Source organism: Bipolaris victoriae (genome assembly GCF_000527765.1).
Source record: "Bipolaris victoriae FI3 unplaced genomic scaffold scaffold_62, whole genome shotgun sequence".
NCBI lineage: Eukaryota > Fungi > Ascomycota > Dothideomycetes > Pleosporales > Pleosporaceae > Bipolaris > Bipolaris victoriae.
Window position 1 is genome coordinate 54777 of NW_014575330.1, and position 23887 is coordinate 78663.

At 50.5% G+C, this 23887-nt stretch overlaps 11 protein-coding genes across 11 annotated transcripts; 5 read left to right on the forward strand and 6 right to left on the reverse strand.

Moving 5' to 3' along the window:
- Positions 1-157: 157 nt before the first annotated feature.
- Positions 158-514, forward strand: COCVIDRAFT_28081 (hypothetical protein; the record flags this gene model as incomplete). Its single annotated transcript, XM_014699422.1, has 1 exon — positions 158-514. The coding sequence occupies one exon, from the start codon at positions 158-160 to the stop codon at positions 512-514; it is 357 nt and encodes a 118-aa protein (XP_014554908.1).
- Positions 515-1019: 505 nt separating this feature from the next.
- COCVIDRAFT_103668 (hypothetical protein) lies at positions 1020-3654 on the reverse strand (the record flags this gene model as incomplete). Its single annotated transcript, XM_014699423.1, has 5 exons — positions 1020-1219; positions 1278-2190; positions 2284-2996; positions 3066-3476; positions 3621-3654. The coding sequence occupies 5 exons, from the start codon at positions 3652-3654 to the stop codon at positions 1020-1022; spliced, it is 2271 nt and encodes a 756-aa protein (XP_014554909.1).
- A 1649-nt stretch (positions 3655-5303) lies between these two features.
- Positions 5304-6865, forward strand: COCVIDRAFT_103738 (hypothetical protein; the record flags this gene model as incomplete). The annotated part of the gene is made up of 2 exons (XM_014699424.1): positions 5304-6299; positions 6389-6865. 2 exons carry the CDS (start codon positions 5304-5306, stop codon positions 6863-6865), a joined length of 1473 nt encoding a protein of 490 aa, XP_014554910.1.
- A 205-nt stretch (positions 6866-7070) lies between these two features.
- On the reverse strand, positions 7071-9658 carry COCVIDRAFT_39248 (hypothetical protein; the record flags this gene model as incomplete). Its single annotated transcript, XM_014699425.1, has 3 exons — positions 7071-8287; positions 8360-8507; positions 8612-9658. 3 exons carry the CDS (start codon positions 9656-9658, stop codon positions 7071-7073), a joined length of 2412 nt encoding a protein of 803 aa, XP_014554911.1.
- Positions 9659-10257: 599 nt separating this feature from the next.
- Positions 10258-11290, reverse strand: COCVIDRAFT_17441 (hypothetical protein; the record flags this gene model as incomplete). Its single annotated transcript, XM_014699393.1, has 2 exons — positions 10258-10667; positions 10954-11290. The coding sequence occupies 2 exons, from the start codon at positions 11288-11290 to the stop codon at positions 10258-10260; spliced, it is 747 nt and encodes a 248-aa protein (XP_014554879.1).
- Positions 11291-12096: 806 nt separating this feature from the next.
- Positions 12097-13851, forward strand: COCVIDRAFT_28086 (hypothetical protein; the record flags this gene model as incomplete). The annotated part of the gene is made up of 2 exons (XM_014699426.1): positions 12097-12359; positions 12471-13851. 2 exons carry the CDS (start codon positions 12097-12099, stop codon positions 13849-13851), a joined length of 1644 nt encoding a protein of 547 aa, XP_014554912.1.
- A 77-nt stretch (positions 13852-13928) lies between these two features.
- On the reverse strand, positions 13929-15722 carry COCVIDRAFT_39251 (hypothetical protein; the record flags this gene model as incomplete). Its single annotated transcript, XM_014699427.1, has 1 exon — positions 13929-15722. The coding sequence occupies one exon, from the start codon at positions 15720-15722 to the stop codon at positions 13929-13931; it is 1794 nt and encodes a 597-aa protein (XP_014554913.1).
- A 520-nt stretch (positions 15723-16242) lies between these two features.
- Positions 16243-18115, reverse strand: COCVIDRAFT_17444 (GMC oxidoreductase; the record flags this gene model as incomplete). The annotated part of the gene is made up of 2 exons (XM_014699394.1): positions 16243-17940; positions 18005-18115. 2 exons carry the CDS (start codon positions 18113-18115, stop codon positions 16243-16245), a joined length of 1809 nt encoding a protein of 602 aa, XP_014554880.1.
- A 1238-nt stretch (positions 18116-19353) lies between these two features.
- COCVIDRAFT_82223 (hypothetical protein) lies at positions 19354-19764 on the forward strand (the record flags this gene model as incomplete). The annotated part of the gene is made up of 1 exon (XM_014699428.1): positions 19354-19764. A coding segment is annotated over one exon (411 nt), but the record flags the coding sequence as incomplete, so codon positions are not given.
- An 88-nt stretch (positions 19765-19852) lies between these two features.
- COCVIDRAFT_74669 (hypothetical protein) lies at positions 19853-20379 on the forward strand (the record flags this gene model as incomplete). Its single annotated transcript, XM_014699429.1, has 2 exons — positions 19853-20008; positions 20089-20379. Coding segments are annotated over 2 exons (447 nt in total), but the record flags the coding sequence as incomplete, so codon positions are not given.
- Positions 20380-21455: 1076 nt separating this feature from the next.
- Positions 21456-23861, reverse strand: COCVIDRAFT_103666 (hypothetical protein; the record flags this gene model as incomplete). The annotated part of the gene is made up of 1 exon (XM_014699430.1): positions 21456-23861. A coding segment is annotated over one exon (2406 nt), but the record flags the coding sequence as incomplete, so codon positions are not given.
- Between the last annotated feature and the right edge of the window lie 26 nt (positions 23862-23887).

The following is a 23887-nucleotide window of genomic DNA, read 5'->3' on the forward strand; positions in this document are numbered from 1 at the left end:
TCGACACATCCCACTATATCACGAGTAAGAATCCAAATTTCATTGATCCCTCACAACCGGCTCCTATATAGCCTGCATCAAGTGTAAGAGGATAGCCTAGAACAAGAAAAAAACTTAAGAAATCGCTAACACTCAAACCCCAGTTTCGACAGCCACGATGAAGAAGTGTTTCGCTGCTGCAACGGCCACGATTGTCGAAAGCAATAGGTGGAAGAAGTTCACCAAAGTATCCGTTAGCAAAGGCAACGTAGACTGGCCTCAGAACATGAGAGACCAAGAGCGTTTCGGGGTGCGGTACAACTATCAAGGCAAGATTACCAACAAAGACGGCGTTGTTTACAACAAATTCCACGTACAGCCCAATGCTGGAAAGATTCCGGCTCCTATCAACCAGTGGAAGGAGGACAACGGCGGCACAAATGCGGTTATGACCAGCGTATATGTGAAGAAGGATGGTACCCAGGAAGATGTCAAGGAGGGGCTTGAGGAGGCAGCGAAATCAATCGAGAGCTAGAGGGTAGAAGATTCCTACGAGACATGCATATGCTGGATTTGTAAATTATGAACTTGTCAAGGCTCCTACAAGCCTTTTCCAGAATGGATCTCCTCTCTCACCATAACAAAGAGTGGTGCTTTTTCGAAAATCTGCATAGAACGCTTTTGCTTGATGCTTGTATATTTCCATCACCATCATTCATCACATGGCTGATCCCAAGCAAATTCTATTACAACGTAGAGGTTGCAGCACTGTTTTTTAGGAAAGAAAATATAAATCAACACGTCTAGCCAGGAACGGGACATATAGCATCTCAGACCAATCAGTAGACATGCATGGCATTCGGAACAAACTGTATCAGCTTTTGTGTAAATAACAAGACGTTCAACTACACTTAAAACTACACCGGGGTATCAAAGCGTTACCAGCAAACAGGGAAGCCACCTTTGCAAGAAGCACTTTTGAAAAACCTTATGGGATCCAAAAAACGACAGGACACAAAAGCTGGCCGAAGCTCTACCTACTACGGTAAAATCGGAATCCCAGTTACCCATTCCTCCACCGGCTCGCCACTTTCTTGACGCAAGGTCAACATCGTCGACCGAATCCATCTTGCCTTTGAGATAATCTCTGCAACACTGCGGTTACGCAGGTCGCCCCCGCGCGAATGCGAAGACCTGGGGTCACAATACGTCTTGAATATCTTCTCAAAGACGCGCGGGCCTAGACAAAATGTTAGCAAAACATCCCAATGTTCTGATACGGAATGGCAATTGCTCACCCGCACAATACTGCAAGCCCTCGAGCACAGCAGTCTCTTCGTCTTCGGTCCACTCCACTTCATCCGCAAGCTCCGAAACCTGGCTATGCGGTGGAGTAGAACGGGGTTTGAAAATCGGCAATCGTTCGAAAATGACACCGTTCGCATCTCTCTCCACCAGATCTTCAAATCTGGTGTGGAACAGCTTCCGCCGCCTGTATACATCGGGTTCGCATTGCATTCGCACGATATGAAGGTCTTGCCAGCGCTTCTTCCGTTCCTCCATTGCCTCGATAGCTCGAATTTGTTCACTCTGTGCATCGCGGCGTTCTTTCATCCTTCTTTCCATTTTCTCATATTGCTTACAACGTTCCTCTCCCTCCTGTAGTTGGCTTAGACGAACACTGAGTGATTGACTGACCCGCCGCAGGGGCGTAATAAGTCGGCTTTGGACATCCTTGACTACTCTATCACCCTTTTGACGCTGAGGTACAGTGACGTGCCATTGCCTGATTGCATCATTGAATGCTAAAATCTCCTGCATCAATGGGGCTATTACACGCAAGCTTTCCAAAGACTCTGTTGCAGACTCATATGTTTTGACTAGCCAATCGTGCAAATCTCGAAGATATAGCGTAAGAGCGCGAAAGACGAAGCTGTATGCATCACTCTTGAATGCAAGTTGATGTTTTTTTCCGATTTCAGTACTGTAATATTTAGGCGTCTGTTGTAGTGCCTCTTGTATCTTCATGGCATTTTGCGTAACAGCGTCGATTGAGTGAGTGTCATCCTGGAAATTTGCACAATACCTTTCACACACGTGTAAGATCTTTCTGGCGCGCTTAGTCTGGCATGTCCCTTCACGCTCTTCAAGGTCGAGGAAACTAAACACTGTATCAATGCTCTCAGGTAGTTGGCCCACGCGTCCAGTCTCCTCATCCTGCTCAACGTTATGCTCACTCTCCTCGTCATCTGGAGCATACTCTGGGTCTCCATCACTAGGCAGCTCTCCAGGCACTACTGAAACTTCCTGCGATATCGTTGGTCGGGATCCGCTCTTGTGTGTTCTTGTCGGGAGCTGGTGGTTTAGTTCGGTAGAGGCAATGCTACCGTCTTTTTGCGGTCTCCCCCGTTTCCTAGCTGGTGCTGGATTTGAGCTCTCTTCTTGCAAATCCCGCACTTGGTTCTTGGTCTTTTCGGAGGATGTAGGCTTACCCGCAGGTTCACTTTTTCTCCTCTGAATCTTCGTAGGTTGGTCCTCTTGATGAATCGGTGCTGACTTTCGCTTATCACGTGGCGTTGTTTCATAACCTTGTTGTTCGATACAAGTCGGGCATCGTGGGCCGTTGGCGGTTACCTTGGCAGCAGCCCTGTAGCACTGCGTGGTAACGTTGTCGGAAATGGCCATCTCTCCACAACGAACAACAGGGGGTTTACCAAGGTGAATTCCGCATCTGAAACCATCGTCGGTCTGTCCGGTACCCGGACGTAAGCATTGCCTATAAGCTGGTCCAGTAATTTTATCGTACTTGTAGAAGACTGCTGTGCATCTGGGTTTCCCATTGTCAAGGCTCTCCTCGATTCTTACATTCCCGGGTGCATTAGCATGGGAATTTGCTTTACTCGAAAGAATCTCCTCTGTTACGGTATCAATGGCAATGCTGTCGCTTCCAACGGGGGCAACTTGGGGTGGAGAAGAGCGCATGTCTGGATGGGTAGAAGCCAGATCCTCTGCCGGCCCTTCTGGGTCAACTTGCGGCCTGTCCTGATCGCGCACTGGCAGCTTAGACGGAACATCTGGTGCAACACTAAGCTTCGCGAGTGCGTGTGGCTTCTTCTTTACAATCTTGAGCGGCTTTTTGTTCACCTTCTCAGGCAGCGCGTAGTTCCCCTTTTCCGGGCTAAGCTCTATCTCATATACATCACCTCGTACAGCGAGGTTCGTCCTAGCGCTCTCGGGGATCAAGCTCGCCCGCTTGAGCTTACCGGCGCGATTCTTACGCGCCATGTCAATCACAGGGCTATTACGTCGGTGATCTATTCGTGCAGCATTGAGGAGCTCTGCGCCAATGAATACGGCGGGTGAAGGAGGTAGTGGAGGTGCGTCTGTCGCGAGAGATTCTGTGTGGAGCTGTTCGATGGCTGCTTGATCATCTGCCGCAGGATGAAAGAAGTCGGAAGCATGGGAAGAGCTGGGCTGTGGAGATGATTCAGCCGCTGCTATTCCATTATCAGCTCATACCCCATCAGAACCAAGATCTTCATTCCTATAGATGCGCTCTTGGGACAGGGTACTCCGGTTTCGCGCCGACGTCTTAACATCAACGCGTGCGCGCTGAGCCCCAGAAAGAGCTTCTCACTTACCGCTCACCCTTGGCGGCTGCTTTAGACGTGCCATTTGTAATTGCCTCAAACACACACTCCACTCTGAAGTGAAAGCGGCATCCAACGATAGTGAACAGGAAGGGTTGTAAGTACACTAGTGCGTTGAATCAGCAAGGTCAGACTCCCCTGCACTAGTGCTACGCTAGCACACCGCTAGAAAAAGCGAATTTAATAGGCTCTTATGTAACCGGTAAAACTAAAAAATAGTAGCCCCTTCTAGCAGTGCAAAACCACCTAAATTCACCTAAAAATAGCGCCAAAATAGCACCTACTTACTTATTGAGTCCTTTTTTAATTTTGTAGTTTTACGAGTTATATAAGAGATGGGGCCGACTTCGGTCAGTAATGTGGGAGTTCTGGCTTCTTGATTTGTATGTATGATAATACAATCACTATAAATGTAACAGCGCAAGCAAGACTACTCAGACCAGTATCGGCAGTAGTGTCACACAGAGGTATATGGGAGTGCGTAGGACATTAAACGAGCCTTAATTCGAATAGACACCTATAGGCCTTGTACGAAAGGATATCAGAAATCTACCTAATAAGCTATTATAGAGGTTGGGTTTATATAGTCATTTTTCCCACTAGGCCAGATCATACCCTAGTTCAGATCCTGTTCAGATGTAGGTAGCAACAGACACCAAGCCGTTACAATAAGTACCTAAATAACTATAAGCAAGCTCTACCTATAACACATGTTTACTCTCTATTTTCGCGCAAATAATCAATCTACTGTATCGACAAATATGAAGCTAATTCTTTTAAGTCTTTTGCCCGCGGTGTAGGCCTACAGATGGTGGACCAACGACGGATGAGCTAAGCCATCTAATTATAATAGTCCTGAATGCGCGTCAAACAAAAACGCATTTTATTTCTGAGTACGCCAAAAGTATAATTGTGTCTTAGAGATAAGGCGCTAATAATTTTGTAGGGTATTTTTGCTGGAACTAGACGCGAAAATCCGTATCCTGATGCCTTTCCTCCTGGGCGCGACACTTGTACCGTCGCCGACACCCAAGGTCGCGGATGTAACTGGAATGGCGCGGTTGGCATTGTAAGTTAACGTTGAAATATATTTTATAATAATTATAAACTGACGATACTCCGCAGGGTTCTTTTTGTAGGCTACTATAGTATGTATAAAGTAATCAGCTAACGTTTTACTAACTATATATCAGTGTTCAAGTAGGATATATAGACTTCTCGACTATAGGTTGAATATATTTAGTAAATACTGTGGCACGATACGTGATCGAGCTCAAAAGATCAGAGGGTTAACCCGCAATCGAGTAGATAGAATAAGCTGATAGCTAATCGCTGCAAAGGATTGATTGAAGAAGATGCCTATCTACGTACGAAAGAAGATCGCAATATATACTGCGAGCTAGTCACGTGATACTATACCACAATACTTATAGTTTACTATAGCAGAACTTATAGATACTATACTTCCTATATTCATTTACTTATTTTTAAAAATGCTTAGTTTTTAATTATAATACGCTTTTGAGGAATAGGGAGTAAAGATCTCTAGTTTGGAATTTATGGTTTTAGTTTTGGCAGTTTTAAATTCCGATCTTTGGGGGCATCATCGTTTCCCGAAAACGCCCGCACTAGCCCGCATCCCCATACAACCCCTCATCCAAAAGTTCAACCGCCATGGCATCCAACCCCTCCCAGGCCCCAGTGCTAGAAACAATCGACAAAACCTCTGGACATGAGTTTGCGCTGCCCGCAAAACGCATCCACGATGGCGACGACGTCACTGCTTTCTTGGCAAGCAGAGCATACGCCGACATCATGACTTTCATTTTCCAGCTAAACACGGCTATGATACCCCGTAAGCTTGAATCAAAAGAGTCGGGAGAAGCGGAAACAGCAAAAGAGTGGACTTTGAATGATAAAGACGTGCCCTATACACCCGTCGTACAGAGCCTTGCCAAGCTCCTGGATGCCCTAACGTCTATCATCGATGAAGCACCGCCGGACCCGGGACCCCGTCGCTTCGGAAACGTCAGCTTCAGAACATGGTACGATATTGTTCGCGAACGGGCTTCGGAGCTTCTGGATCAGCATCTTCCCCAAAATGTGCTGGATTTCAAGTCAACATCAGATGTTAGTGCGAAAAGTGAATTAGAAGCGTATTTCCTCGGCAGCTTTGGTAGTTCGCAGCGCCTCGACTACGGTACGGGACATGAGCTGAGTTTCCTCGCTTTCCTCGGCTGTCTATGGAAACTTGGTGCGTTTCCCGAGTCGCAGGATGGCGATCAAGAACGCAGCATCGTACTCGGTGTCCTAGAACCCTATCTCGTTCTCATCCGGCGTCTGATCTTGACCTACACCCTTGAACCCGCGGGATCACATGGAGTATGGGGTCTAGACGACCACTCATTCCTCCCATACATCTTCGGAAGCGCCCAGTTCTCCCCAGCTATCTCATCACCCGGCGACGTCGCGGCAGAGGGCTCCCTCCCTGCAGCCCCAAACCCAGGCGACGTCGCCAAAGCCCCAGCCGTCGAGCGCGAAAGAAAACGAAACATGTACTTCAGCGCCATCGGCTTCATCTACGACGTGAAAAAAGGTCCCTTCTGGGAACACAGCAACATCCTATACGACGTGTCCGGCGTAAAAGCCGGCTGGGCAAAAATCAACAAGGTACGTTCTAATCTACTACTCCAAGACCCAATCCCAATGCAAACGGCATAAAATGAAATCAAAAGTGAAATTAACACAGAAGAAATCAGGGAATGATCAAAATGTACAACGCAGAAGTCCTCTCCAAATTCCCCGTAGTCCAACACTTCCCCTTCGGCTCCCTCTTCTCCTTCTCCCCCGACCCCAACGCCCGCAAAATTCAAGCTACAGTCCATACAGCCTCGCAGCCCAAAGCCTCAGCCTCAGCTACCCCGCGCCCCCAACCGCCGCTGCGGGACCCCCTCGCTGACACGACGGCTATGCCATCGACAGCAAGACCGGGTGGAGCAGTGGGAACGGCCGCGCCATGGGCGAGAGCACCGGCAGCGGCGGGTCCGGGCGTCCCGAGTGGAGTCAATCAGCCTACGAAGGCGCCGTGGGCGAGTAGGACGCCTGCGCCGCCACCGACGACGATGCCGGAGGCTGGAGTTGGGACGGCGGCACCGTGGGCGAGGAAGAAGGAGGATGGTGGTAGTGCGGGGGAGGGACAGCAGGGTACGAGGGCGCCGTGGGCAGATAGACGGTGAGATTGGTAGGGATAAAGGTTATGAATTGTAGAGGTGAGTCTGGAAGACGTACTTACATGCTCCAAAAAAACCAAACAACATCGCAACAATTCATAATGTACACTTTTTTCATTTACCGCACAAGGAGAATTACATAAAAACAGTTTATCACAATTACCCGCCCGATATCCCCCTCCTTAATCCCATAACATTCATACCAGACAAACTAAGCAACATTCTCCATAAGCCCCGCACCAACCGTCCTCCCCCTCTCTCTAAGCACAACTCTCATACCCTCCTCAATCGGCAACTCCCTCTCCAACTGCACCACAATTCGTGCCACCTCACCCGGCTTCACAATCCTCGGCTTCTTCTTCATGACCTCGCCTGTGAACTTGTTCAGACGGGCACTCAACGTGCGGATACTACCAGGCGAGTTGAGGGTGCTGCGAAAAACTTCTACGGGCATGGGCAGCACGTGTTCAAAAGCCAGGAGTTTGGATGTAAATGCCTTGACGAGTTTGACTGGGTCTTTGGGGGTGCAGATAATGTCGCCCTGGCGGAGATGTACAGGGTCGATGTCTGTGAGGTGTAGTGTGGGGATTTGGCCTGCGACTGCCCAGTCTACAGGGGCGTCTTGGACTTCGATGGATTTTATAGTTGCAGTTTCGTTGGCGGGGAGCGCGAGGATTACGTCGCCTACTTGTAGTGTTCCAGAGTCGATCCGTCCGGATATGCTGAGCGGTGAGCGCATGTCGCCTTTGAATACATCGGCGACAGAAAGGCGAAGTGATTTTTGGAGGTTACGTTGTGGTATTTCGATGCGCTCTAGGGCCTCGAGTAATGTTTCGCCAGTATACCAATGAGCAGCAGAGTTTTCAATCTTCTTAACGACGTTCTCGCCTGTAAGACCCGCCAGCGGGATAAAGGTGATTCGTTTCTCCAAGAAACTTGCTTCAGTCAAGAACGCCGTCATACGTTTTGCTATCTCGTCGAACCGAGATTTAGACCATCCAATCATGTCCATCTTGTTGACAGCAATGATAATGTGTTGCATGCCCATGCTTCGTGCAATCATGATATGTTCCTTGGTTTGACCCTTGAGGCCAGACTCGAAACTGTTGGTGCTAGCGTCAATCACCAGGACGGGGAAGTCGGCCTGCGATGCCCCTGATATCATGTTTGGGATGAAGTCCTTGTGGCCAGGAGCATCTAATATCGTGAATCGTGTCTTCTCTGTCTCGAAGTAGTTTGTCGCAATATCAACTGTAACACCACGGCTTCTTTCTTCGCTTGTTTCATCCATCACCCAGGCCAATGCAAAGGACGATTTTCCGATAGTCTCGGCTTCCTTCCGTAGCTTGTCTATTGATCGCTGGTCGATGACTTTGAGGTCGTACAGCAAACGGCCCATGAGTGTACTCTTGCCGTGGTCGACATGTCCTGTACACAGTCAATGTGATTGCACAGATAGTTTGTTGTTTCTGGAGACACTTGGGCCAGGACTGAGCTTACCAACAACTACAAAATTCGCAAGTCGTTTCATGTTGCTCTTCTCAAATTCATCCACAACATTCAAGTTCTTGCTCTTAACCTTTGGCTCATCGGCAACAGAGAGCCTCTCGACAGACTCAGTAAGATCGCCATTAGTCTGCTTCTTTTTCTTCTTCGGTGTGGTTCCTGGTAGTCTTAGATATGCATATATAGAGGACACGTGACAGTCTAGTGACGCCCGCCCCCTGCGCTCTTTGCCTGTGCTGCCCGCACGATATCGTCCGGACTTGGTTCCGAGAAGACTTTTGTACCATCAAATGACTTGTAGGCAGCAAATGGCACGGGAAGCTCTTGGACTTGGAGCTGCGGCTGCTTTGACGACTTGTCGGAACCACAGAGAGTTGAAGCAAACATGGAAGCGACAGCACGCTGAGCTGGAGACTCGACGACAATGGCCGGTTGAGGGAGCTGAGGCTCTTCAATCTCGGGTTCCTTTGGTGTTTCTGGTGCTGGAGAAGGCGATCGTCTTCGAACAGGGTATTTGGATACTCGAGCTGGGCGACTTGCAGCTGCGTCATGCAAAGGGTTGACGTTTTCCTGATTCTTGACCGAAAGCTTATCGAGCATCGCAACAGCCGAGTCCGCATCGCTATTGGCTTTGGAGGCAGCAGCTTCGGCTTCTTCTCGCTCCTTCCTGCGCTTAGCCGCGAGCGCAGCTAGCTTTGAAGAGCCCCCGAGTAATCCCCCCTTGTACTCTGGGGCTTCAATGGTGATATTTGCTAGTCGCTCGGGTGGCACATTGCCCCAAGGCACATCCCAGAAGAAGTCTGTGACAGCAGCGTTGGTAGGCATCGACAGTGGGGGCAGCAGTAGGTAATGGGCAACAAGACGAGCGGGCTGGTGTCCATAGCTAGAACTTATGTGAGTTTGCTTACCTGTAGATGCGGGCGCATTCTGGTGAGCAACGCTTGCAGCCTGGTCGAACCGCGATGCTGGTTTAGCCTTTTCTTGTTTCGGAGCCTCCTTCTTGGGCTCTGCAATTCCCAATTTGTTTTTCAAGTAGCTCACACTCTTTCCCACATCGTAGTAGTAGTGCCATAGAGCTTCTTGTATTTGCTCGTCGCTTGTGAAGTCGCTCATGTCTCCCATGGCTTCACGCACCCGTATTGTGCCGACGCGCATCTGCTCTTTGTCTTCTTCCGACATGCGATCTCCCGCACCGCCATCATCGCCTTCTTCCTCGTAATAGTCGTCGTCGTAGAAGTCATCGTCATCATAATCGACGTTGCGCGTGCGCGAGAAACCGCTTTTGGGTGGCATGGCAGGCGACCTCGGCTGTTTTAGGGGTTGAGGGAGGCGTAAACAGCGAGTAAGTAAAATTTCCTATAGTTGCGATGTTGTTTGGAGTAGCCTTTTGTGCGTGGGGGCGTTGAGCTATGCGTCGGGCAGCTTTGATTATCGGCCTCTTGGTTGGCGAGAATTCATCGCGTCTCCCTTGGTTGACGTCGGTGGTGGGGCAATGTCATTGACGTATAGCGCGGCTGGAGCTGCCCCGCGCTAGGCTTCAGCCGTCAAAGATGCCGTATGTACCTTCATATTATCAATCTTAACCTTGTTGATAAGTCATACTCTAAAGCTAAAATCTCCGCCATACTTTCACTTGAGAGAGGGAATCATAGCAGGTATGAATTTCTTCATTTTAGATACTTCAGTTCGCCATAATTGGACTACGCTCAGTAGTGGTGGGGTATAGAATTAGTTGAAAAGCAAAACAAAACGTTAAAAAGAAACCCCTAACATTTGCACCATGCGCCTGCCTGCTGCAATAACATGATTTTTTTTCTTCGTTTCGTAATTTACCTGAACCTCCTCTTGGCCCGCTCCATTGCAGCCTTGCGACTACCCCATATGAAGATTTTCTATTTCTCCGCCTTGTCCTCTGGGGCAACTGGAGCAACTGGAGCGGCCGGTGTAGCAGCCGGCGCAGGCTCAAAAGTCGGGGCAGCTGGGGCAGCTGGAGGAGCAGTCGCGGTGGGCTCAGCGCTAGGAGCAGGGGCAGCATCAGCAGCTGGAGCGGGGGCAGGGGTGGGGGCAGCCGGTGCAGCGGTTTTATCGTCATGAAAATTGGGCTCATCAAACATCGGCCCGCTGGTAGCACTCATGCCAGCGGCAGGCTTACTATCAGGAAGCTCGGGGAGATCCAAGGGGGCAGCTGGTGCAGGTGCATCAGCAGGCTTAACCTCTGCATCCTTTGGTGCTTCGGTAGAGGTGGGCTGAGCTTCAGCAGCAGTGGGAGGAGCGGGCGCAACGGCGCCGACAGGCTCGGGTGCTGAAAGAAATTCGTTAGTCTAATGCATCATTGGTGACAAAGGAAATCGTTGAAAGTCGGGCGTTAAGGAAATGTGGTATCTGGGCGTAACATCGTAGTCGGGTCATCATGCTGGCGCGGCCAGTGGCCATCGTGCGGCGCGTGTCTCTTGGAGAGCTCGCTCACGCTTAGATGGGATCATTCCACTGGTTGTCCAGGGCGACTTTCATCCGTCGTCTAGACCCGTCCCAGGCATCTTGGTCTTGATAGTGTTGTGGAGTAGAGACTGAATGAGATGTTAACCTACTCTGCGTGGCTTTCTTGACCTCAGTCAATGCAGCAGCTTCGTCCTTGTTGCTTTCGCCTTGGGCCGGGGCCGCAGCTGGGGCAGCGGCAGGAGCAGTGGCAGGCTCAGCAGGCTGAGGGAGCTCAGCGGGAGCAGTCGATGTCTCCGTCTTTGCGGCCTCGGGCGCAGTGGCGGGGGCGGGAGCTGCAGGCGTCGTCTCGGTAGGCTTGGTCGCGGCATTGGATGGTGTGGCCGTCTCAGGAGCAGCAGCGGGCTGGGAATCCTCGGGCTTGGACTCATCCTTCTTGGACTTTTTGCCTTTGAAGATGCCCTTGAGGGCCTTCTTCATCTGGTCCATGGCGTCGAGCGCTGGGGCAAGGGATGCGTCAGATGGCGAGTCTTGGAGAGCAAGTGGGGTGCGTGGGGTGCGTGGGTTGGTGTGGCAATGGGGCAATCGTAGGAGGGATATATATGTGCATGAGAGCAGATGTGCGTGGTCACAATCACAGGTGACGGTGGAATAGGCGCCAGGGAGATACTGAGGGTGAATGGGGATTGTACTTACGAACCCCCGGCATGATTCAAGAACTGGTGGCTGGTGGCCAGATGGAAAGATGGAAAACAAAGGCACACGGAGATGAGCGTGTGCAGGAGACGAGCGCAAAAGTGATGCAGTGAATAGTAGCAGAACAAAGGTAGACAATGTTCACGAAGGATGTGGAGAGATGACGGAGGCAGATGGATGGGTCGAGGGGAGCTTCGCCCTAGCCATCGGTTGCAGCTACTGGCTGGATGGACCCTTGGGGCTAGGCGAAACAGTCTCCACCTCCGCACCTTGTCATGCACGCCAGCCCTCTCCCCCCAGCATAGCGCCCTTTGCTGACATGCCATTATCAACTGGGGTTTCATACTATCTATCTGCCGCGTGCTTATGCATCTGTACTTAACGCGTGGATGCTCTTGACGGTCCTGCTTCTCGCGGTCTTTGCTGTCTTGGCCCAGCTCGCTCACGATGCTGCAATGTGACATCTCTGCCGTGCCGCCGGCTGCACATTTCCATGCACGCCGAATCCGGCTAGCGCTTATCAGTTTGGGGGCTGTTTACCCAACGACAACTCGCATGTTTGTCTGCTCAGCCTCTATCTGTGACACTACCTACACACCATGGATAGCAGCAATTCGACTGCAGCGCACGGCGGGAGCTCACTCGCCCTCGCTGCTCTCCAGACCAGTCTCCTTGTCCGGGCTTTCTTCACCATCTTGGCCATCTGTGTTTGCACCAGAGTTATCTCGTCGTACCGCTACAGATCTATCAAGTACAGCCAGGGGCGCAATGTAGCCCCTCCTACGATTCCGTATTGGATTCCCGGTCTACGACATGCTCTGTCACTGGCATTGGATAACAAGCACTTCATGGCCAGATGCTTGTAAGTTATTCAAAAAAATCATACATCTGTCCAGAGGACGACAAAGCACGTAACATGGCCAGACCGTGATTGCATACTCAATATACGCAATTGATACTGAAACCCCTCCAGCACTAAATATGGCGATGGAACTCCCTTCTTTCTCGATGGTGCTGGCGAAAAGATGCTATTTGTGCGGGACCCAGAACACGTCAAGACTGTGCTCATGTCGGCACAGCATTTCGACCCCAACCCTTTCGTCCATGACAAGATTCTGGGAGCACTAATGGGCAGCCCGCAAAAAACTATCGATTACTACAATAGTCCAGGAGTCAACACGGATTACATTCAGATCACGCATATTCGCCAGCACACCACTGGCTCCGGCCTCAGCTTGCTTGACAAACAAATGTTTGACTTCATGAAGCAAAGCGTACAACAAGCCTTGGAAGCTACGCCCGGAAATGAATGGAAGCATGTTCCGGATCTCTTCGATTTCATCACGTGCCATGTGACTCACGCCATTCTTGTCTCGATCCTCGGCTCTTCCCTGGTCGAAGGATACCCACAGCTCGTCGACGATCTCTGGAAACTTATCGAGGCAACCCCGGAGTTCTTCATGGGTCTCCCCCGCTTCGCCATGCCCAAGTCTTACGCTGCACGTGACCGGCTACTCGACAAACTCCGCGAATATTCCAGCAAATCCGAAGAGGTGAGAAAAAGCAATCAAGCCGATACAAAATGGGATCCTGTAGCAGGGTCTGGTCTACTCCAAGAGCGAGAGAAGATGTACAGCGAGTTGCCCGATCATGACGTACAAGCCCGAGCATCCCAAACCCTTGGACTTATGTACGGCGCAACCAGTCTTGTCGTGCCCATAACATTCTGGTACTTGTTCGAGATCCTGCGGGACCCCAAGATGCACGCATACGTTAGTTCGGAAATCCAAGCCCATGCCACGCCCGAGTCGGGAACGTACAATCTCATGCAGCTTGCCACACGCCCTTTGATACAGTCACTGCATGCCGAAACGACACGTCTTTACAGTTCCAATCTGGCGGTACGTCAAGTCACATCGCCAGTGTTCAATCTAGACGACAAATACACTGTTACCAAGGGCACTGATATCTTCATCTCAAACAAATTTAATGGACAGTTTTCTGCAGCATGGGCTGAGGCGCGTCCCAATGCTCTTGAACGCCCGCTAGATGTCTTTTGGGCAGAGCGCTTCCTTGTGGAAGGCAAGGGTCGAGACAAGAAGGAAACTTTCAGCGATGCAGGTCTGTCTGGCAACTGGACGAGCTATGGTGGTGGTGAACATAAATGTCCTGGACGCCACTTTGCCCGCCACATTGGCCTCACCACACTGGCTATTTTGATGGGCGAATACGAAATCGAGATGGTAGACAAAGAGGCTGCAAGCAAGACGGTTCCACCAATTAATAAGGCGGCTTGGGGCACCATGAAGCCAACAGGCAAGGTTGGAGTGAGGATTAGAAAACGCAAGGCCTGAAAAACGAACATCCAAGGCTGTATATGTTGATGGAATATTCCTAGACGACTGCTTACAACAAGGCTTAATCACTGTCCTTAATAATCAAAGTCTTCAAAAACCACCTTCTTCCCCTCCAACCACCCCAACACCTCTTTCCTCATCCCCTTCCCAACACACAAATACCACACATCTGCCTCCACACACTCCAAATCACTCTTCCCCACCCTCCTCTTTTCCACAACCGCATCCCCAAAATCCACCTCTCCCCCCTCCCCCTTCCCCGTCAAAAACACCCTCGTACACCCCGCAAGCCCCGGATACCTCGCAAACGTATCCACCACAAACCCGACATCCTCCCCTCTCACAGCCCAAAACAAGCGAAACCTCTCAGGCGAAAGCTCCAGCTGATGCACCTGCCCCAACAACGGTGTAACCCCCACTCCCGCAGCTACAAACGGCACAATCGCACCCTGTGGCTCCGCTTGCTTCACGACAAAGTCTCCCCCTCCAACCCCCAAAATGGGGACTTCCAGCCGCGCCCGCTCATTGGTCTGGAACAGAAACTTCGTTACAGGTCCGACTTTCCGGATCGTAATGTCGAATTCGCCAGCTGCACCGGAAGATGGAGGGGTAGAAGAAATCGTAAATGTCCGCACGAAATCATCGTTCAGACTCGTCGGATCGTCATCGCGCATATGCTCGTATCCCGTATCTAGCTCTTCTTTGAAGTCCAGTGCTATCCACTGCGCAGGAGTGTACGCGAAGTCGGTGTCTGGCACGGAGAAAGTGAAGCGCGCGATGTTGGGTGTAAGCAGGGTTTTCTTGATTAGCTGCGCGGTTTGAGCACGGGATGAAGCGAGGTTGGATTTCAGGTTTCCCTCGCAAAATAAAGGGCGGACGCGCGGGTTGTATGGGCTTTGTGTCTTTTGTGTGCCGCGGAAGGGTAAGCCTTCAGTTACAAAACGTGAGTCTTGAATTGTAATTTTGACGGCGAGATTGCTGCCTGGAAGGATATCCGCTGCGTCTTTCCCCGCAAGTATGTGCGCACTGCCGGTTATGTAGAGGATATCTCCTGTGGCGTAGTTTGGGAATGCGAGACCGATCTTGGGATTGAGTTGCAGGTTGCCGAGGGATTGGTAGAGGCGGTTGCCCGAGTACTCTGGGTACACGATTTCCGTGGGAGAAATGATGCGGACGAAGCCGGGGGGACCGCCGCGGTGGTTAACGTCCATGTCGTCTGGGGTACTGCTGCTGAGGAAGAACATGTCGGACGCTGATATCAGGGCTTGTCCCTCATCGGATAACGAGGCACCTTCCGCAACTAACTTTGGCGAAACAAGTACAGGATGGATCTCGTATTGGTTGATGTATTTGGGACAATTGCCTAGACTCTGCTCGATCATCGTGACAACTTGGATCATATACCGTGACTCTGCCGTAGCACCATCGCTCTCAGCTCTGCCTTCGATCTCGCGTACCATGCAGCCGACAAGGCGGCCGGCCGTCTTGACTCTCTTCCTTGTCATGAGATCGATGGCTAGTCCAGCAACGAGCTTTGCGTCTTCTCTTTCTCGTGGCTTTTCGAACCCTTTGCTGCCTGCGACCAGCGCTTGCACGACGGGATCGTGTTTGCCGTCTACAAGCGTAGATGTACCTACGGCACCACCGCCGATTGTCTCGGTGAACCCAGGGGATCCGCCCCAGAGTGTGACCCACGGTCTGGCTTGGGCATCCAAAGTGCCAAATGCGAGCAGAGGAGCGCGCTGGAACATGGCTGATGCTTGGGCTGTGAGATGCGTCGATGTGGGGTTGTCCTGTGGTGGCACACGCAGGAGATGGTGCATCTTTTCTTCGCCTTCATTCCATTCCATTCCCATTGAGAAATCCATTTTGTCGATATCTCTACGATGATCTCTTGTCGTTGGTGGTTTTGATCTTAACGATGGTTCTTGCCTTGATTGAAGTTTTGACTTTTACGGCACCTGGTCAAATGGATGAAGATATATCATTCTTAAGCTGACGCTCACACCCCTCACGTTGGACTGAAGCAATGTATGCTTACTAAGTTCTACCGGTATTTATAAACAAGTGTGCCGATGATTCGACGTCTTCTCCGCACGCCGTACTGATGGCGCCTGGGGAACTTGCCGTCGTCGGCACTGACGAACATGCCGCTTGCCACGCATGGCGGGGCTACGTGTGTAGTGGTATCAAGGTCGGCCCTAATCATGCAATGCAAGAGCTGACAAAGACAGCTCAGCGTATCAAAGCCCAGGAAATGCTAGAACTGCATTACGTGGTAAATCACGTATGCTGTCTTCTTTCAACACACATCAAAAGAAATATCCGAATGCAAAGAAAATTACTTGATTAAACAGGCTATCCAGGAATATGTTGAACGCTATGTAACTAGTACTTGTATTCAGCAACAATCATCTCCGCCGCTCGTTCAGCAATTCCATATACCAGTGTCTGAATATGCGCACTGGGCAATAGAGGAATAACACTCGCATCTACAACCCTCAGACCCTTTGTGCCATATACCCTCAGCTTCGCGTTTACTACACCCCCATCCTTCTCCGGAAGCAGCGCAGCAGTACCAACCGGGTGATAAATACTCAGCGTATTTTCCTTTGCAAAACTCTCCCAATCAGCATCTGTCTGTACAGAACTACCAGGTTCGTATTCCTGAGTCCACACCTCGTTCATTGGGGCCGAGGAAGCGATTTTGCGCATGAACTTTGCGAGACTGGTGATGGCCTGGAGGTCGTAAGGGTGCGAGAGGTAGTTTGGGTTGATGAGCGGTTTATCGCTGATGTTTTGCGAGGTGATGTGGACGTTGCCTTTGCTCAGGGGATGCTGGACTGCGCCGATGAGGGAGAAAGTGCCGATGCCGAATTGGGACGAGTTGGCTGCGGGGTAGCCCTTGCGGCCAGTGTAACCGTCTGAGAAGATGACTTCGAGTTGGGGGACTTTGTTGTTGAGAGATGGGGACGAGTAGCTTTTCTTTAGCTTGTCAGTGGCTGAGGTTAGGGTTGTGTCGTTGTCGACTAGGGCTTGGAGTTTTGAGGCTGTGGCGTTAGAAATCAGATTCCAGGGGAAGTAGGCGTATCCACTGCCGGTGTAGTCATAGAGTGAGCGCTCTCCGGCGTTGTATAGGGCTAACTCGGCAGCCGCACGTGTGGCATTTCTCAGAACGTCGAATGAAGTGTATTCTGGTTTGAGTTGGAATGCCAGCTGGATGCGGATGTGGTCCTGGAGATTTTCACCAACAGAAGGTAGGTGCTTGACCACTTGAATTCCAAGTTTCTCTAGGAGGGCCGAGTCCCCGATGCCTGAGTGCTCAAGAAGACCAGGTGTTTGGAAGGATCCAGCAGACAAAATCACTTCTCGCCGCGCGCTGATGATAGTGCCATCTTCTAGGGTAACACCAGTGGCGGTTTTCCCTTTGAAGTTGGCTTTTGCGACTCGGGTATCTAGCTTCAATTCGAGGTTCTGTCCAGCGAGCTGGAGATACTCTGGTGCGTAAGAACGGGTGTAGTTTGGCCTAATGTTGCTTGGTTGGGTCGCAACACCAACAGGATGGCCATTGAGGGATTCTCGATTGGGAGCCAGACCCAGATTGTTCATAGTCGGGATCCAGGTGCCTTGCTGGCGAGGAATGATTCTGTTGATAAGAGTTCGAATAGGACCAGTCTTGCCAACACCATCGGAGCCATATTCGGGAGATGGCAAAAACGTTTCGACCTTTAACATGGCTGCATACAAATTCTTCCAGTTCCAGCCAACGTTGCCGAGTTTCTCCCAAGCATTTAGCTCGTACTCCGAAGTGCGGTCCCATGTCATGAGGTTGAGCGCCGAACTTCCACCAAGCACTTTTCCGCGATTCTGGGTAAAGACGCGATTGTTCGCATTCGGCTGTGGTATCGTGGTAAAGTTCCAGTCATATTTCCCGCCGAGCGTCGAGCCTTTTCTTCCTGGAATGAAGATCCCCGGGTCTTGACGGCCATCGGGCCCTGCTTCTATGACCAATACCTTGATGTCTGGGAGGCCATTGCTTATGCGCGATGCAACAGCGAGACCTGCAGTACCACCACCTACGATAATCTAGGCTGCTTGTTAGGAAACAGATGTTGGCAAGCTCGAGGTGACAGCTGGACAAAAGACTTACAAAATCGTAAGAGCTGGAATTCCCAGACACACTCTCTGCGCGCTTTACTGTGGCTGCATCAGTCTGTTCCACCAGGCCATACACAGCCAATGCCAATCCTAGGAGCTTCATCTTCCTGTTAGACGTGGAATGAAGGCACTCCAGAGCAGAACACTCAGGGTGCAGGTGGGCGGAGCAAGGGTATTATAATAGTCTCCGTTAGGCGTCCAGTTTATCCTCCGCATCAATGAGGCCGAAGACATGCATGTCCAGCGAGGTCCAGCTTGTCAACCCGAAAACGATGTAGTTGAACAGGGGCAGCTAAGCCTAGATCCTCTTTGTCGCATTTATCCGATGCATAGACGACGCCTCGTTGACAGGGTATTTGCCTACAAGATACCATCGGTTTTTTTTCTCGGGTGCCTGCGCCTAGTTGCATGGTCCCGCAGTCCGGGAGCATGCAAAAGTTGCACAACACGGCATTCGAATTGCGTGGATGCCTGGCTGCACTAGTCTTCAGCTGAACGCCTCCTGCTCGCTTGTGCAAAGGCGACTATCGTCGTTCTGGGCGAATGTGGGACTTCAGCTTGGCAGCATAACAAACACATTCGGCGTTGCCCCGAATTATCAAGAATCCTTCGTCTTTTCGATGAATACCTGTAGGGTTAATTTCCCCGGTGGATCCGCAATACACGGAGTCGGTACTTAGGGATAGGGTGAGGTCTTACGCTCACTTAGTCTAAGTAAGTGAATGTTATCACAATATCTGCATGAACTACCGTCGCTTCCTGCACTGCTATCCTGAATGGCAAGCCTTAGTGTGACGACACACCACGTGACTCTGAGCCCCGCGATGATTATTATTCTGACGTGGACGTCCCTGGGCCTCCAGCCTTCTTGTCCCCTGTAAAAGTGAGGATTCTCATTATTGTTTGCAACACATGGCTCTCTGTACCGTCTGCCAAAACTTCCCTTTCGTTGACATCCTCCAGAAACCAGAACCCGATCTCAGCCACATTGTGACATACCGGAGTCAGAACAAAAACAGTATCCCGCACCATACAACGCTGGAGGCTCTGTCTCAGGCTGCGAAAGAGGGCTGTCCGCTTTGCTCGCTCGTGTTCGAGGACCTTCGCTCCCAGGATGATCCTCACTTCCCACTAGTGGTCTACGCTATCGAAAGAAAGCGGCAAGATCTTGACGCGGACGGGAGTCCAGCGGTTGGTACGCCAGGGATTGAGTTCGCGGAGACATATCATTGGAAGCCGGACCGATCACACTGGACACTGCCGTTCTACGTTGTTCCGGTCGTGGGATCTCCAGGTCCACTTATAACTCACAGTGTGCCATGGCCAACGGTTGAAGACGCGGCTAAAGAGTGGCTGCGCTTTTGTGGTGAAAAGCATCCGCGATGTTCACCGCTTGGGGACCGGCCGCTCCCAACACGTGTGATTGATGTAGGTGGCAAAGACTCCTCGCGGGTGCGTCTTGTTGTATCACACGGACGCTTTGACCGCTACATCGCGCTGAGCCACTGCTGGGGCCTCCGCGAGCCCATCACTACTACCAAAGACAACTTCGATAGGCATGTTAAGGAGGGAATAGAGATTGACGACTTGCCACAGACATTTCGCGACGCAGTCGAAGTGGTGCGGGCACTCGGTTTTCAGTATCTATGGATTGACAGCCTATGTATTGTTCAGCAGGATTGCGAGGACTGGCAAAGAGAAGCCGCGCAGATGCCGGAGGTCTATGCGAACGCTGCAGTAACAATCACGTCGTGCGTGAAAGACGCCTTTGCCGGGTTCCTAAAAGAGTCGACCTGGACTCCGCACGCTGCAATCTGTCAATTCAATGTCCAGTGGAACAATGCCGATTCCCCGACGACGATTGCGATTTATGAGCAATCCAAGGAAAAAGCATGGCACGAACACTTCTACCCCGGAGATGGCTGGCCCTGGAACTCAAGAGCCTGGACGCTCCAAGAACGTCTCTTGTCTGCGCGGATACTGTATTTCGCCAACGGTAAGCTCTTCTATGAGTGCAACACGGCGCGGTTCTCACGCTCCTGCTCTTCTCCGTTGCCACTTGAATCTTTGCACAAGGACTCCGCCATCGTTACGAAGACCGCGTTGCAGGAGCTTGACGTCCATACGCTTATGGGCATGTGGTACCGCATTGTCGCCGATTATAGCCGCCGAAACCTGACCAAGGGACAAGACCGTTTCGCTGCGATATCAGGCGTCGCGCGCATGATTGCAGAGAGAGTGAGAAGCGAGTACTACGCTGGGCTGTGGGCGTCGGAATTTGTCTACGGGCTCCTGTGGAAGTCGTCGTGTCCAATCAAGGAAATACTCAAGTGGAGAACTGAATACGACTATAGCCCTGTCAGTCAGTACGCAGCCGAATACCCCGGGCCGTCTTGGTCATGGGCAGCGTGCGATCATGGAGTGGTTTATCCTGACGACGCGCCGCGTGATTCGTGTATGGCGTGGTCTCAATGGGCCGGCAGTGTCGAAAAGATCGAACCTGGTGTGTTAGCTGTGTGCTACGAGCTGCTGAGCACAGATATCAAGCCGCTAAATGACGCCTTTGGTTCCATCAAAGAAGGCGCCTTAACTATAGTCAGCGCTGTACGACCGGTCAAAATTGAGTGGCCGTGGGGTTCCGAACAGGTTTATTATCTCACTGATTCCGCGAAGTCAGAGAGTTTAGGGCAGTACACCACTGACGGCCGAGGTTCAACCGACAAGGCAGAAATAGTTGGTGTGCCGGTTGCTGTTTGGCGGACATGCCCGCGTGACAGAGATGACGAAAAGAAAACGGAAGACGAAGGAGTGGACAATGAGAACGGTGTAGACGACAATGATGTTGGACGCAGTGCACGCAATGACTTGGAGCTCCATTTTTTCGTATGGGTCCTACAGCGAGACGATTCTAACAAGGATACGTATCGTAGGGTAGGATCCATTGAGGGATGGAGTCTAAAAGATCTCCAGTGGCTGCTAAGTGGAGTAAAAGAGCGTATAGTAGTGCTATAATCTTTTGTCGCAGTATCAATGGATGGACTGATTATCGATCAGTGCGTATTGGATCACGTGATCCGTCCGATCCTCTGACGATCTGATAAAGATCAGATGGTGGGAATGATGGATCAGACGAACGAAGGATCAGATTGTTGAATAGAGTTAGACTTGGATTAATAAGTATACAGTCTGACTGATTCGTTAATCTAGATCAGTAGATTGATCGGTCCATCATCTCAATATATTCCCCTGTGTTCAGAGTTTCTCAGCTCCCACATCTTAGCATTCTCTGTCTTAACTTACCTCTAGTAATAGTATACATTGAATAGGTAATTTTAGGATGCGTATATATATGCTAAAGAGGTATAATTCATTCACATTATATGAAAGAGGTACAGCACAAAACTTTTGGTTACCCACCTTGCCTGTACTAAGTTGAATATATATTAGGCCTCTAGTGTCGCAGGTTCAGGCTCTCGCCACACATTCTTGCGACCCCATCTCAGTCTGATTGTTTCGCCAAAAGGCAGACTTACTATGGATCTCCAGTCAAAAAGATCTATCGATGCTAGAGCCATGTACGTCAAAGAAGTGTCGCCGACGCTAATATATCTGCCAGCAGACTGATCCTGAGGAATCGTCTCCAATACCGACCGGTAGGTTTCGGCGTCATCGAACTGTTGCAGTCCCTGGAGGATACGTACAAGCATGCAGATAGCCATGATGTAATTGGGATGTCGTGGTTCAAATGCTTTCAAAAAACAATCGGATGCATCGAGAAATGCAGAACGTGCCTTGAGAAGGCCCTCGCTCTGTGCTGTTGATGCATAATACATGCCACAGTGGAAGTTTGCAGTTCCTACGCATGGATGCTCGGCTCCGAGTGTTACTTTGTACAGCTTAAGAACTTCGAGCATTGCAGTCTCTACGTCAACATGGTTGCTTTGCGAAAATTTCGTGCGAGCGATGTTCATGGCGACGGTGACAGTGCATCGGTGTCTTGGTCCGAGCAATGAAGTGGAATCAGCCAAAGCTTCCAGGAAGAACGGCAGTGGATCTTTGGAGGGCAAAAGCCATGAGATTCGTCCGAGATTGTTTAGCACCATCAATATATGTGGATGTCGTGCTGGAAGAAGCTTCCTAAAGCCATCAAGGCATCGAACGTAGAGATCCCATGATTCTTGATATTGTCCCGCGGCATGTAGGTACTCAGCCCGATTGTTCGCTGCCACAAGAGTAAACGGGTCGTCACGTCCAAGTAACGCCTCGTTTTGTGACCATGCCAGTGCGCTGAAATAATCGGCTTGAAAAAGATTGCTGGCTTTATGATGGAAGATACTAAGGGCATCCAAGACCCGGAAGGTCAACGGATGTTGTGCTGACTTTGCGTTCATCTTTTTCAACGCGAGCGCCAGAAATCCTTGCGATTTATCCAAGGCTCCCTTCTCGAGTAAAATCTCTCCTAGGTCGTAGTATGCCACGGCGGTGTGAAAATTATCTTCGCCAAAGAGATTTATGAATGCCCCAAGAGCATCCCGCATAGCAGTTTCGGCGTCTGCAAAGCGCCCCTGTTGACGATATAGACATGCGACGTTGCTACGTACTCTGAGAGTCAACATATCATCAACACCACAAAGCTTGGTGTATGCTGCTAGCGCACGTTGGTATAATGGTTCGGCTTCGTCAAGCCGTCCTGACTGATCAACAGCGACTGCAAGATTTCCGAGAGTCTTCAGTGTGCCGAAGTCTTCAGGTCCAAAGGCATCCTCGGATCGTTGGAGAGTTTCACGATAAAGCGCTTCGGCCTCAGCGACTCGGCCTTGATTTGCGAAGCACAAAGCAAGATTGTGAGCAGCGGCAAGGGTAATGGGATCCATGGTACCAAGCCGTTGTTTGAAGCCCTTATAAGTGCTGGCAAACATCGTCTCACCTTCCTTCAAACGACCCTGTCTCTCGATGCAGGCTGCGAGTTTGTTCATGGTGTCCAGAACCTCGACGGAGTCTTCCTCAAATATTTGGCGTCTCATATCACGCGCCGCAACGTAAGTCTTCTCGGCATCATCCAGGTCACTAGCCTCGTGGTATGTCAAAGCCATATTGTGTAGAAGTGAAGCCACTCGATAGTGAATGTTACCAAGGTTGCGTTGGTATTCCGGCATAGCCATCTTGAACCAATCAATTGCTTCTGGATACTTGCCGCGATTACGCATGCATTGCGCACAAATGACCATAAGTGGAACGTAATCCCATTTGGTGATGCTTGTTTTGCGAGCTTGTTCAATCAGTTTAACGGACTGATAGAGATATGCATCCACAATCAAACGTTCTTTGAGTGTATTGTCTTTCTTTGGAAACGAGTGATAGAGCACCTGAGTTGCCAAACGCAGGAAGTGAGTACGATCACTGTCTGGAATACTTTGACCAATCGAGCGACGAGTGAGGTCATGCATCCAAAGAACATTTTTCTCGCTTAGCCTTCGCACCAGACTAAAGTCGACAAGTTTTGCGATAGCCTTGTACAGTCGTTCGCTATCTTTGATAACTTTTACTGTTTCGCTCATATTGGAAGGTGTATCTTGCAGGGAAAGTAACCGATCTTTTGACTTTCGAGTCCGTGGCGATATACAGCAGGCGACCCGGGCAATGAATTCGAGAAAATTTGGCTGATCTGTGGCACTCGGAGCTATTTGAGGCTGCTTAGCTGTGTCCTGCTCCCTGTACCAGTGATCAAAGACAGGAATGGCCTCGGGTTGCAGGACTGAGAACAAACAAAGCAGATTAGCCGCATCTTTGTGATTCTCTCGAAGATGCTGGAGAATCATAACGAAGTGTTTGGAGATAGGTTCTCGTTGTTTTGAGTAGCTGTCATGCCATCCAA